The 12,986-nt window shown below is 43.8% G+C and overlaps 1 protein-coding gene across 1 annotated transcript; it reads left to right on the forward strand.

The window, feature by feature from the left end:
* Window positions 1–1,962: 1,962 nt before the first annotated feature.
* Window positions 1,963–12,383, forward strand: tnfaip3 (tumor necrosis factor, alpha-induced protein 3). Its single transcript, XM_032540951.1, has 9 exons — window positions 1,963–2,251; window positions 3,901–4,308; window positions 8,178–8,368; window positions 8,607–8,748; window positions 9,309–9,479; window positions 9,589–9,769; window positions 10,323–11,320; window positions 11,529–11,734; window positions 11,957–12,383. Exons 2-9 carry the CDS (start codon window positions 4,002–4,004, stop codon window positions 12,266–12,268), a joined length of 2,508 nt encoding a protein of 835 aa, XP_032396842.1. The 5' UTR covers window positions 1,963–2,251; window positions 3,901–4,001; the 3' UTR covers window positions 12,269–12,383.
* The last annotated feature ends 603 nt before the right edge of the window (window positions 12,384–12,986 follow it).

Consider the following 12,986-nt stretch of genomic DNA (forward strand, 5'->3'; position numbering starts at 1 on the left):
CAAGAGCTTTGCCACATTTTTGGTTATTTTGCCTCAATTTTATACACAATTGAGAGAATCAGAAAAAAACTGTGGGGGGGGGGGGGGGGGGGGGTAGATAATGTGATGAAAAGTCCCACGCTAGATTCAAGCACAAGTACTGTCCATATGTGGGATTTATCACAGCAAGATCACAGCAACTTTTTTGACACTGCACATGTAATGTAAGTGCTATAAAGATGTCCAGTAACATGACTAACACTTAGGAACAAATGTCACATGTCTTTTTTTCGTTGTGAAGGTTATCATCAGTCAAAGTCTCAGTGACTCACACATTTAGCGTGTTTCCGAACATCTTGCTGGTAACCTCTGCTTCCTTCACTAGAGAATGAATAGAGTCAAATGGCATCAACATAAACTGAGGAAGTGCCTCTGTCAGTGCTCTATCAGATGTTTTATTAGCCAAGTAGTAAGTGTAAGTCTGATACATAGACCTGTGGTCAGATAGGGCACTAATGAGGGATAAGTTGAATTTCACTTGAGGGGAAACTGATGAGAGATTCATTCACACTCAGAAAATATCCATAGATTATTTTTTTCTCAGCATGTGTTGTATCTGACGATCCCATGTGTCATGAGAGATTTGGATAGCGAGGAATTTAAAGGATTGCTCATGTTGAACCACCTGGTCATTTGTAGCAACAAGGTGGGTCACGTATCTGTTCTGGGGTTTTCCATGTTCTGATGACTGTGGTGTTTTGCTTTCATCGCTTCCACAATCACCTAGTATTGATCCTTCCAACCTGTGACTCATAAGGAACCTGTAAAAAGTTTGGAGAGTAATTCCATTACTAAAAGTGATAAAGTGCTGGGTCATGGGCGATTGTCAAATCAGCAATGGTGACATTGTAATTGTTGAATGTATGTACACAGTATGTGCTATAAGTCAACATTGGGGCAAAGGTATTGTGTCGGTTTTGAACATTAACAGATCATTGACTCAGTGAGCTTATTCCTCATGAATCCATGCTGTCAGGTGATTGTTTAAGTTTCTGTTCCCTGCATGAGCACGTAGGAAAGGAACAGCAGTTTCCACAGGGATAGAAAGGAAAAGGAAAGCGAGGAGTGAATCAGTACAGGGGCTTGTCAGTTTTAGTTAGATAACAACAGGAAGAAACAACAATAATGTTCTTTGACAGCAATAAATCTGGGTATTTGTGAAAAAGCAACACAAAGTTTTACCTCGGATTCACAGTTGAGTTTAAATTTGAAAGGAGGAGGATAATTTTGGTAAATCTTCCATTACATTATTATTTAATTGTGAGTCTGGCTTGATTATACTTTCATTGTTGTTATTAGCAATAGTAATAATAATTTCTGATGAATTCTGGTTGGATGGTTGGATGTTCTTGTCTAACAAATGTTTCACCACTGCAACTATTGATTTTGGTGTCTTATTGGTTTACGGTGGCTGGGTTCTTAAATGTGCATGACAAAATAGATAACATAATTAACTTACCTACTAACTTTTGAAAGAAAGACAGAAATAGATAAATGGACAGATTAGTTGAATGAGTTTTGCACCAGAGAGCCCACTGCAGTGTTCTGTGGCACTACAGTGAAAACAGTACGACATCATCATTGCAATGCATGCACGCATCCACACATTGATAGGCCTACACAATTAAATACACACATGCATACGTTTAATAAGCTAATCAAAGTCTATTCCTCATCCATACAGTGATGAGTTTTTCTTTCGTTTTCCTGACTCATTTGCTGAGGCTGGTCTCATTGCCGGCTAATGGTTTATTTCTAAGGCTGTCTCATGAAATAGAGAATGACGCGACCTGTCTGTCTCCCTCAGACGCTCCTTTGTGCACAGTAGGTGGGATATGCTTTTCAGTATTGAGTCAGACAGATAGAGACCCCTGGCGGCGGTGAGCTCTAACTACCAGTAGAGAGAGAGAGAGAGAGAGAAAGAGAGAGAGAGAGAGAGAGGAAAATGGGTGGACGGAAAGTCCCCGTGTGGAAATCCCCTTGACTTGGGCTTTTTTTTTTTTTTTTTTTTTAAACTATCATTACAGACGTGTGTACTCTTTTGAAAGGCTTCGCAAGCTGTGAAGGCTCCAAAATAGATCTGATACTAAAGGAAAGAGAGGGTTGAATGGCGCCGAGGACCGCTGCGGTGAGACTGAGTGAAGTGGCTCAGAGAGAGGACTAGCCTGAGCATCCGGGTGGGCTTTGTTATTAGCCCCGACATATTACACAGGTAAGACACCCGTCCTCCCTCTCTGTATCTCACCATGTGGACTACATTTCTTACTAGAGTGGGTGCGACTTGATGGGTACATCACGTTTGGGCCTTGAGTAATGTATGTTCGTGTTTCTGGGGACATGGAGGAAGCTCGAAGCCTGCTCACGACAGTGGCTTTGACAGCCATTGTTTACAAAGACGTCATCCTCAAGCGGATAACAGAGCATTTAAACTGCCAAATGTAGCATCGGCGCCGCTACACTGTATCAATACCCGCCGTGTGAGACGCGATTGAAGGCTACATTGTTTCAAATCTAGTTGTCATTAGAATTACGTAAGCCTTAACGTCAGCAAAGTCTCCTGTTATTGTGTTTTTGTTTAGCCAGCCATCCTAAACCTCAACGTTCACCACTGTGCCACTGTCTCTCTGCCTAAAGTCTTCCAGTGGTGCAAACACACCAAACAGCGATTAATGACTCGTGTCAACACGTTCGCTGTGTCTAGTCCCCTGATGTGACTGACTAGCCATTTAGCATGGCCTAGTCTGTTGTTGCATCTGCTGCTGTTTGCGTATAGTGGCCTCTCTGCCTTTATTACCCTAAGTATTCAGGTGTTGTGATTGTGAATGTAAACAGTATCCACTGACTGGCAGCTTCTAAACGGTTCATATATGAGGAAGTTGAAAAGTCAGCAAAACTCCAGGCCTACTTGCTTGACCATCACTTTCTACTTCATGTGAACTGGAAATGTGCTGACACACTCTTCATTTTGGTTGAAATATGCCTTTAAAACCCCTGAGAGGTAACTTAAGTAGGGCTGGGCAATATATTAATATTATATTGATATTGATATATGAGGCTAGATATCATCTTAAATAGTGGACATCTTACTATTGTGATTAGAGTTGTGATTACAGTTAAGTGATGTAATTTTCTGAACTTAACAGACTTACTAGGTGTTTTTATTATTTCCCTTTACCCACTTAGTCATTGTATCCAAATTATTGGTGATTATTTATCAAAACTCTATTTTTGAGAACAGTATTGGCGCTGAAACACAGGTATCAAACCTTTTATAAATCAAATCAGCATTTATTTGTCACATATACACAATCATACACAGCATTTCTCAGTACAATGTGCCAATGTTTTTTCCTAACCCAAAGACTTAATGCAGGCTGGCAGTTTTGTCCTCTGGGGAAAGGTGTTGGCGAGGGAGGAGGCCTGGGGGCAGTCAACAGTGTGACCTTCCCAGCAGCCTGGGAAGCCCTGGGTGGCCTTCAGTTCAAGTCTGGAAAATACCAGTTTATTGTTGTTGGGTTTATTGGCTTTGAACTCAGTGAGACACTGGGTCGCCCTGTTTGGGGAAACTTAAAAACCATTAAGTCTAAAACGGAAAATTAAAATATCAAACAAGAATACAAAGGGTTCTTTGTGTACTTTTATTCAATTTGGCCCTCCAGAATCTTAAGGGAAAAAGCACCAAACAGCTTTCACAGTGGGATGTTCCTGTGTGTTGGGTGTTTTCCCGAACAAAGTGCAAATTAAGTTGTAAGTCACAATTAATGTGGAGGGGGGATCTCCTCTGAAAATTTCCCACCAGTCCCCACAGTCTGTTCTCTTCTACTGTAAAATAACATATCCACTCCACTTCTCTCCATCCAGTTTCCACGTTGTTCCCTCAGCGGTGGTTGGTGCCTGCCCTCCTTTCCTTCTCCTCGTTCCTCTTCCTCCCCTCCTTCCATCCACCTGGCCACTCATCCGCCATGTCGCAGGGTCAGAACTTCCTCCCCAAATTTCTGTTTGTCTCCAACCTGCTGAAGGCCGTGAAGATCCGTCAAAGAGTGCCCAACGACGTGGTGAAGCCGGCTGCCACCAGTTGCCTGATGCACCACCTGCGGGGTATGCACCGTTACACGCTCGAGATGATAGCCATGAACCACTTCCCACAGGCCTTCAGGGAGGTTGTGCAGGCCGCCATCCTGGACCGAGCCATGCAGGCCTCATTGGAGCAGGAGAAGAAACTCAACTGGTGTCGGGAAGTGAAGAAAATGGTACCCTTACGTACCAATGGTAAGAAAGATTTGATGATGTTCAGGATTTGTTCTGGAGTCCCCAGTAAACCAGGTCTACATGAGTTTTTTTTTACTGAAACTCCATGCAGTTTGGTGAGGTTTTGGGATGTTTTATCACAAAGTGGCAGGTTAAATTATGCTTTATTTATGGATTAGTTCATGAATAAATGCTGTTGGAGCTGTTTAATGGCCTTATAATGTAAAGTTCAGGAACAATTCAACAAATTGGTCACATAGTTGAAGTCAAACTTTTGTTCCTTGATTTCAGGAACTGTAATGATGTTCATTGCTCAGGGCGGAGGATGTGTTTCGCTTTTGTTTCATTTTCTATGATATCGGAGATGCGTGTTTATGAGTCAGGACTATTTGATATGTATATTCTGGTTGGGATTACTCACAAGCAGGGTTACTGTAAATGACAACAATTTAGGGCCACAGGTTCTGCTTTCACACACACTCATTTAGCAGCCCCCTTGGTTTTACTGTGCGTTTGAGTGTAGTCAGACCACTTCTAAGTCATGTTTTCTGTTACGTGGATGTTGTAACACGGGAACATCCCAGGGTCGGCAAACACTCAGATTTTGGCCTCTTTACTTCTGATCATAGCTCTCTACTGGGAAATTCTCTGGCGTCACTCGCAGGACAGTTATTTACTGTTGGTGATGTTTCAGACCTATTTATTTCCACAGTGTTTCATTTAGTGTGTGTGTGTGTGTGTGTGTGTGTGTGTGTGTGTGTGTGTGTGTGTGTGGGTGTGTGTGGGTGTTGTGTGTGTGTGTGTGTGTGTGTGTGTGTGTGTGTGTGTGTGTGTGTGTGTGTGTGTGTGTGTGTGTGTGTGTGTTTGATATCTTTTGTCCACCGCCTGAGTGACGTAGGTTTACCTTACACTCTTTGTGACTGTCAGTTGTGTCACAGCTCACTGGGCTTTGTTAAATCAATTGTGACCAAATCCAACTTTCTTATTGTCTCTATATGTATATCATAATAACTTAAACACATCTGGTGTGCACACCACACTAATGGTCTACTTTTAGATGAGGGGGGGGACAACTTTTTTTGAAGGGAAACATCAGCCATTGTATTCACAGCAGAAGAAGGAAGCGGAAATCAAGTTGGGTTACAAGTTTGTCATGTGAGTTTCCAGAGGAAATACTTTCTTTCTTTCTTTCTCGTAGGATGCAATTAACACCTAGCAGTAAGATATACCTATTTCAGATTTTACTTTAAACAGTTACTAGATGGATGAGGAACTTGCTGGATGGTTTCTGTATTTTGTCCTTGTGCTTTTTTGTTTTTTATGAGGGTCCCTCTAGACTTTTGACTTCTGCTGACAGTAACCTGGACGGAAATTCCTGGCTTGTAAAGATGATGTCATAAAGATGAGACAGAATTTAGAGCCGGAGAGTCTAACTCTGAAGGACCCAGACGTGACTTTGAGCAGAGGACACACAACACACACAACACACACACACACACACACACTGAGAGGACTGACTGACAGCAGCAGAGTCAGGAGCTCAGCAGACAGACACACATACAGAGAGTATGTGAGAGAGCAGAAGTCTGTCAGTGAACATCCATTCTGAGCAGGTCATAGTAATCAAGCTTCTCAGAGTCACGACACTGTTAGTGTACATGTTGTCTGGGGTGTAAAGTTACCCATTAGCCCACAATCTTTTTCTCAGGTCATCATCTATGGAAACTTACAAAACATTTTTAATCTATCCTAAATCTCACTTCATTCCCTGGCTAGAAGAACTACAACTGACCATCATTAAATCCAAACCGCCTCATAAAAGTTAATTCCCCGGCAATTAAAAATAACAGGGTCATATCCGTTTTTCTGTTTCATGCAACTTTTCCACCCAGTGAAGAAATGCGTTATTGAAATTCAGTGCATCTTCTGTCCTGAATGTCCAGGACCCATCCAAGGGTTTTTCCCAGACAGCATCCCATGTCTGTCATGTGTCCTCATCAGGCAGGATTTGTTCAGCTACAATACACTGACTCTACATAATGTAGTAGTTGAGAGGACACACATACTGCCACAGTGTTCTGCCTTGGCACAGATTTATATTCTTAATGTGGTATCATAGTACTAAAGCAGAAGCAAAAATAGTATTTGTCAGGAATTGTTTTGTTGGACTGGTCTCTATACACAGCTTGCAGACAAACAGTGGGATAGTGGGTGATATGTGACACAGATATAGAGCCCCATTGGAAAGCACAACTTAGCCAACTTGTGCTTAGTGTCACCTGGATGGCAACCGATGAGGATTAATTCCGGTCTTACACTGGTGTGTTTTCAAGAAGTGTCCCAGCTTGCTACAGAGGAAGTGTCTATGTTTAGACGGATGGGACCAGTAGACCGCCTTTCATCTTAAGTTGTCAGGAAGCTCGATTCAGGGTCAAAAGTCTGGTTTTGTGCACAAGAGGAACTGCTTAAACGCGTGTGTTTGGGCTTTTATGTTTTTGGTGAGAGTGAGGCCATAGCACCAACATGTAACAGCCAGCTCGTCTGAAATAGAGCCGGATGTTTTTTATTTTTCAAAGTACAGTGAAATGTTCTTTCAGTGTAATGAAAACAACTGTATCTCATTTTACAGTCATCTCACACCACAGATAATGTTATTTTGAGAAATGTGATCAGTTTGGCCTATGGCATGACACTTACCGCTTTCTAATTTCTTTAGAATGTTTCTATTGTAGAACACCTTTTCTTAAGTGTGACTATTAAATAACTTTTCTTGTACAGATTTTAACTTTGTTATGCAGCAATATTATACAAAGGTGTATACAAATGACACAGACATAGGGCAGTTGTGTGTGTGTGTGTGTGTGTGTGTGTGTGTGTGTGTGTGTGTGTGTGGTGTGTGTGTGTGTGGTGTGTGTGTGTGTGTGTGTGTGTGTGTGTGTGTGTGTGTGTGTGTGTGTGTGTGTGTGTGTGTGTGTGTCTGTGTGTCTCTGTGTGTGTCTGTGTGTGTGCGCGTGCGAGCGAGCGCTAGGTTGACATGACTAAACAGATCATAAAGGTAGAATAATACACATTACAGTACACTTGTATGCGTTTGTGTATGTAAGTGCACATGTTATCTCAGCGGTCATTAATCACAGCCTTCATCGGGTGTTGATAGCAGTAGTTAAAACCATAACATTCAATCCTGTTCAAGCCACACCCTGGTGGAAAGTCCAGGACCAGCTGAGTAGCATTGATGAGTTGGGAACATAGGAGGTGAGCACGCACACAAGGCAGAAGTAAGCACAGGGAAATTCCTGTGTCTAGTTTGGCAACAGGGTTTTTGAGAGCTGCACACATTGACAAATATGGGCTCTCCTGTTTCACAATGAGAAAAAGACCCAGCGCTGCCATACAAGACTACATACAATTCCAGGGTTTTTAGTTGCTCATGCTCTCACGCACAAATTCTGTTCGAGAAACTCTTTATCTCTATGGGTGGTTAGTAAAATACAATGGAAGCAGTTTTCTTTGACATGAAACAAAACAACGAATTGTTGGAGATTTTGTGGACGGATTAAAGTAGTAAAGGAGCTACATTTAATTTTTCTAAAATGTATTTCATGTAAATAGGGGGCCATTTTTCTCAGGCCTGCTGGGTAATAGCCGAGCTTTGTCTGTAGTGTGTGCGTACTTTCAAACATGTGAGCTTCATGTAATAGTCTAGACACCGACGGCCTGGAATTCCCCAGTCTTTTGTTATGCTTGTGTGTGTGTGTGTGTGTGTGGCACACTTTAATTGTCTGTTGTGTACACTGCACAATTTTATAAGTTTGTGTCCCTTGTACAAAATCAACTACCCACAGTTTTAATATTGTATGTGTTGACCTGTGTCTTCTGTGTGTTAATAGGAGATGGGAACTGTTTGCTCCACGCGGCCTCTCAGTACATGCTGGGCGTTCAGGACACCGACCTGGTGCTTCGGAAAGCCCTCCATGGTGTTTTGAAAGAGACAGACACTGGCGTCTTCAGAGCTCGCTTTCAGGCAGAGCTCCTCCAGTCCCAGGAGTTCACCCAGACTGGACTCCGATACACCACCATGGTATGAAGATGAGATTAGGTGTATGTCAAAAGTCTTTTTCACCACTTTGCATTAAGATTATTGCTAGACGGCAGAAGGCTGAGCTAAAAAAAAAAAATTCCCTTATGTCTTTTGCATCCTTGTATGCCATCTGCAAATAAATGTGAATACAGGATATGTTTTATGGAACTGCAAATTGAATCCATTACACAAGTGTGCACAAGTTTATGTCTTAACTCCTTGTATGTGTGTTGTCCAGAACTGGGAGGAGGAGTGGGAAAAGATTGTGAAGATGGCGTCCCCGGTCTCCAGTAGTAACGGCCTCCAGTTTGACTCTCTGGAAGACATTCACATTTTCGTCCTCTCCAACATTCTCCGCAGACCCATCATCGTCATCGCAGGTACTTACTTTTGTATCATCTCAAAGTAGTTTTAGTGCTCCTTGTTAGCCATCATAGACTCGCTGGTCTTGTTTTAACATGTCTTTCAGTGATTTAGAGGGTAAAGTAAAGGTATCTCCTTCCACATGCCTCAACATTTTGCTGTTGTTTTAAAGTCTTCATAGTGTTTGATTTGACTGTATCAGTGCCCATCTTTTTTGGTTAGTGGATGTAGCGTGGATATCGGGCTTTATAAACTATGGAGGATAAAAATGCTAAAACTGGTTTTAAACTATGTTTTCATTTCTAAAGATGTTGTTCCAATGCACTGAATTAATTAGCAAACTATATTAATTTGAAAGGGGTGACCAGACATTTCAAAGTTCTTTTTTGTCTTGCTATGCACTTGTGACACGTGTCTAGTATTGCTACATTGCTAACATTATTCATCAAAATCTAAAATAAATTCACCTACCTTCTTCCAGAAGCTGAAAAGTTTGAATTTACTCAGGAACATGCTATTCTTTTAGCAATTCTTTTTGAATCCAGTAGTAACCCTTAAATCACTTCTCTTTCAACAGACCAGGTGGTCAGGAGTATGAAATCTGGCTCCTCCATCTCTCCTCTGAATGTGGGTGGGATTTATCTGCCGCTACACTGGCCGCCCACAGAATGCTACAAATACCCTATAGTGCTTGGCTACGACTCGCAGCACTTTGCACCCCTCATCACCATCAAAGACAGCGGTCCAGGTAGGAAACGCTAAGAGACAGGTGTTATGGAGCTGACATGACAGGAGGCCTGATTATGAAGTTGCTTATGTGTTTATTTCTATGTAACATCTTGGTCTGAATTTCCCAGAGATCCGAGCAGTACCGCTGATAAACCCAGGACGAGGGGGCTTTGAGGAGCTGAAGGTTCACTTTTTAATGGAGAAAGAACAGCAACAGAAAGAGAGGCTTCTCAAAGACTACCTGCTATTGATAGAGATCCCCGTCATAGGCTTAGGCTACGACGCCACACGGATCATCAATGCTGCACGGTACTTATGATTATAAGCTCTGTCCCCCTAAATGGACAAAATGCTTAGTTTTTTAGAAGTTTCTACATCAGAAATTTGGGATTCCTTTATCCAAATTGTCCAAATATTGCATGGATGGTTCCATATAACGCTTCTTGCAAGTTAAATGAAGGATCAATTCACTACTTTATTGAATTTTGGGTGTGTTATTTCCCCAAAAAAACTTTTGACAAAAGACAAAAAAATATGTAATTTCATATAAATGACGTTTCTTGACCGTGAATTTGAAAAAGAAAATAGTGTAAAACTAGAGGTAATATATTGATGTTAGTGATGTGAACAGTATACTGATGGTAGTGTTACAAAAATGAAGAAAATGTTGAAAAAAGTATCAAAAACTGATTAGAAAAAAAGAAGAAAATTGTTCATTTTCAGTTTTGACCTGGAAGGACAACACAAGGGTTAACTCGTCGAAAACGAATCAGCACACAGATGACAATAGCTATATTAACCTAGAATGTAACTAAAAGAGTACAGTTAAGTTACGAACCACATTGTATGTTTTTGTTCTAAGGCTGGATGAGGGCAACCTTCCTGAAGACATGAACCTGATGGAGGACTACCTGCAGCTTGTCAACCATGAGTACCAGCGCTGGCAGGAGGACAAGGAGCAGGCATGGGCTGCCCAGCCGCAGCGCCCACCGCCCTTCTCCGTCTCCCAGCTCTCTCTCATCGAAATCCGTTGTGCCACACCGCGATGCACTTTCTATGTCTCTGTGGACACCCAGCCTCATTGCCATGAATGCTTTGAGAAGCGACAGGCCACTACTGGTGGAGGAATGAGGATAGAAGGGGTGGTGCAGACCAAGGGAGGAGGGGTGCAAGGTGGGGTAGGAGTGGTAGGGGGATCAGAGACTGAGGTTAGCTCCAGAGGAGCCCGAAGCAGCAGTCCCCCATCCTCCTCGTCTGGGAGAGTGGTGGTGATTTCCAGCCCTCGCTCAGCCCCACCCACCGCACCTAGCCTCAGCCTGTACAGTGAAACTCATGCCATGAAGTGCAAGACACCCGGCTGCCTCTTTACCTTAAGTGTGGAGCATGATGGACTTTGCGAGCGCTGCTTTAACTCCAGGCAAAACCATGGACCCCCTGGAGCTGGAACAGCTGCTCCAGGACTCCCAGGCCCCAATGGGGGGGCTACAGTCCCACACCCAGCCCAGGGATCTGGCTGGACGCAGTGGGGTGGCTGCGAAACAGAGACAGAGCGCTGCAGTATGTGCAGACAGGAGGCGTTCAGGATATTCAATGGCCTGTGCCCACCCTGCATGCAGAGACCGCAGCCTCCAGAGAGGGGAGAGCCACAGCAGAACAACCCCAGGACTGAAGCTTCGTCTTCAGCTTGGACCCAGGCCCGGGACACTGAGCGGCCGTGCCTCACCCTAACCCCAGGGCACACCTCAGCCTGGCAAGCCCCTCTGGCCCGGCCTTGTAAAAGATCTGGGTGCCAGTTCTTTGGGACGCCAGAGAAGTTGGGTTTCTGCACTATTTGCTACGTAGACTATCAGACCAACCACCGTAAGTTTGAAACTAAACTGGAAAACATATTTCATGTTACAGGGCTTTTAAACAGAAAATGTCTTATCAAGACCTTCAAGTTATTTTAAACAAAAGTCTTAGTCAATTTGTTCTGCATTGTAGGAATTCTGTAATATTTAATAAAAAACTAGATTAGAAATGTCAAATCATATGGGACATTGCTTATATTGCCCACTGTCTGTTCCAGACCTGACCCCTCCCCCTGCCCCAGTCCAGAGCCGGCATGTTGTTGAGGCAGGTTTTCAGAACACCTCACGGTGTCGTGGGCCCGGGTGTGGTGCAGTGGGCAAGGCAATGTTGGAGGGCTACTGCGACAAGTGCTACGTCAAAGAGCAAAGCACACGGCTCAACCAAGTTGCACATCGCACACCACACTCCCCTCCTCTGGTCATGGTAGGTGTCTGCCATACCTACTTAACTCATTCTTTCTTGCTGTACTTCACCTTTGTCATCTGTTGTTTGTGTCTTATCCTTCCTTTGTTTCTTTTTTTCTGTCATTCTACATGATACGTAGAATGACTTATATTATCCTGCTGGTCCACAGTTGCCTTTCAGATGCCAATTAACCTTTTTCCTCTTTCTCTTTGCTCCCTCTCTCTGTCTTTGTACAAAAAGCGTGACCGAGCAGCCAAACCCAGATCTTCGCAGCAATCCCAAACCCAGACCCAGACCCAGACCCAGACCCAGACCCAGACTCAGACTCAGTGCCGGCGGAGTGGATGCAGTAATGTGTCCCCGGGTTGCACAGACCTCTGCCCAGAGTGCCACACACGTGGCCAGGGCAGAGAGGCAGGCAGAAGGGCACAGGCACCTAAAGAAAAGTCCAAGCAGCGGTGCAGGACGCAGGGCTGTGACCACTACGCCAACCAAGAGAAACAGGGCTACTGCAACGAGTGTGATCACTTCAAACAGATTTACCGCGGCTGACCACATGCGCTCCCACGCACGCAACAACGATGACACATCAGTAGCACGCTAGAGCCGCTGCCCTGTTGTGGGCGCCCCATGCCAGTCAATGCACCTCTGATACTAACTAACCAACTAACTAACTAACTAGCTAGTGACTAACTAGTAAACCTTATGGCCTGAAAATCAAACCCCCCTCATGTAGAATGTGGAGAGTGTGTGTACGTGGGGGGGGGGGGGTTGTGTGTGGTGTGGGTGTGTGTGTGTGTGTGTGTGTGGTGTGTGTGGTGGTTTCTGCCAACACCCTCCCCTTCGCATTGTCTGTGTCGTCACCAGATGCTGGGTGTGTGTGTGTGTGTGTGTGTGTGTGTGTGTGTGTGTGTGTGTGTGTGTTTGCAGCAGACATGGCCTCCACAGTACCTCTTTGTGCAATTATTATCATCTGATGTGCCCTGTGCATTTACACGGTGAGAGGTTTGGCTACATGTCAGAGCAACTGACTTAACTCTTGTGTACAATATGTATTTAGAGGTACGTGGTGAATCGTGCCGGACAAAATGATTGTATGTTGACATAACGAGAAGCATCTGACATTGCTTTCTAGACCACAGCCAAGGATTTATACCCCCTGTCTGTCTGTCTGTCTTAACCCATCTGTGTATCTGTCTGTCTGCCTGTCTGTCTAACATTTGCTCTGTAGAACGAGGAACACAGTAGTTGGGAAAGCCCAGCAACAAAT

The sequence above is a fragment of the Etheostoma spectabile genome, chromosome 17, assembly GCF_008692095.1.
Source record: "Etheostoma spectabile isolate EspeVRDwgs_2016 chromosome 17, UIUC_Espe_1.0, whole genome shotgun sequence".
NCBI classification, from domain to species: Eukaryota; Metazoa; Chordata; class Actinopteri; order Perciformes; family Percidae; genus Etheostoma; species Etheostoma spectabile.

What these genes read in the sequence shown, in the direction of transcription:
- tnfaip3 (XM_032540951.1), top strand. Translation starts at nt 4,002, where the DNA reads ATGTCGCAGGGTCAGAACTTCCTCCCCAAATTTCTGTTTGTCTCCAAC. An exon ending in GACTCCGATACACCACCATG is followed by an intron (nt 8,369 to 8,606) that starts GTATGAAGATGA and finishes TGTGTTGTCCAG; the next exon opens with AACTGGGAGGAGGAGTGGGA. An exon ending in CATCAAAGACAGCGGTCCAG is followed by an intron (nt 9,480 to 9,588) that starts GTAGGAAACGCT and finishes TGAATTTCCCAG; the next exon opens with AGATCCGAGCAGTACCGCTG.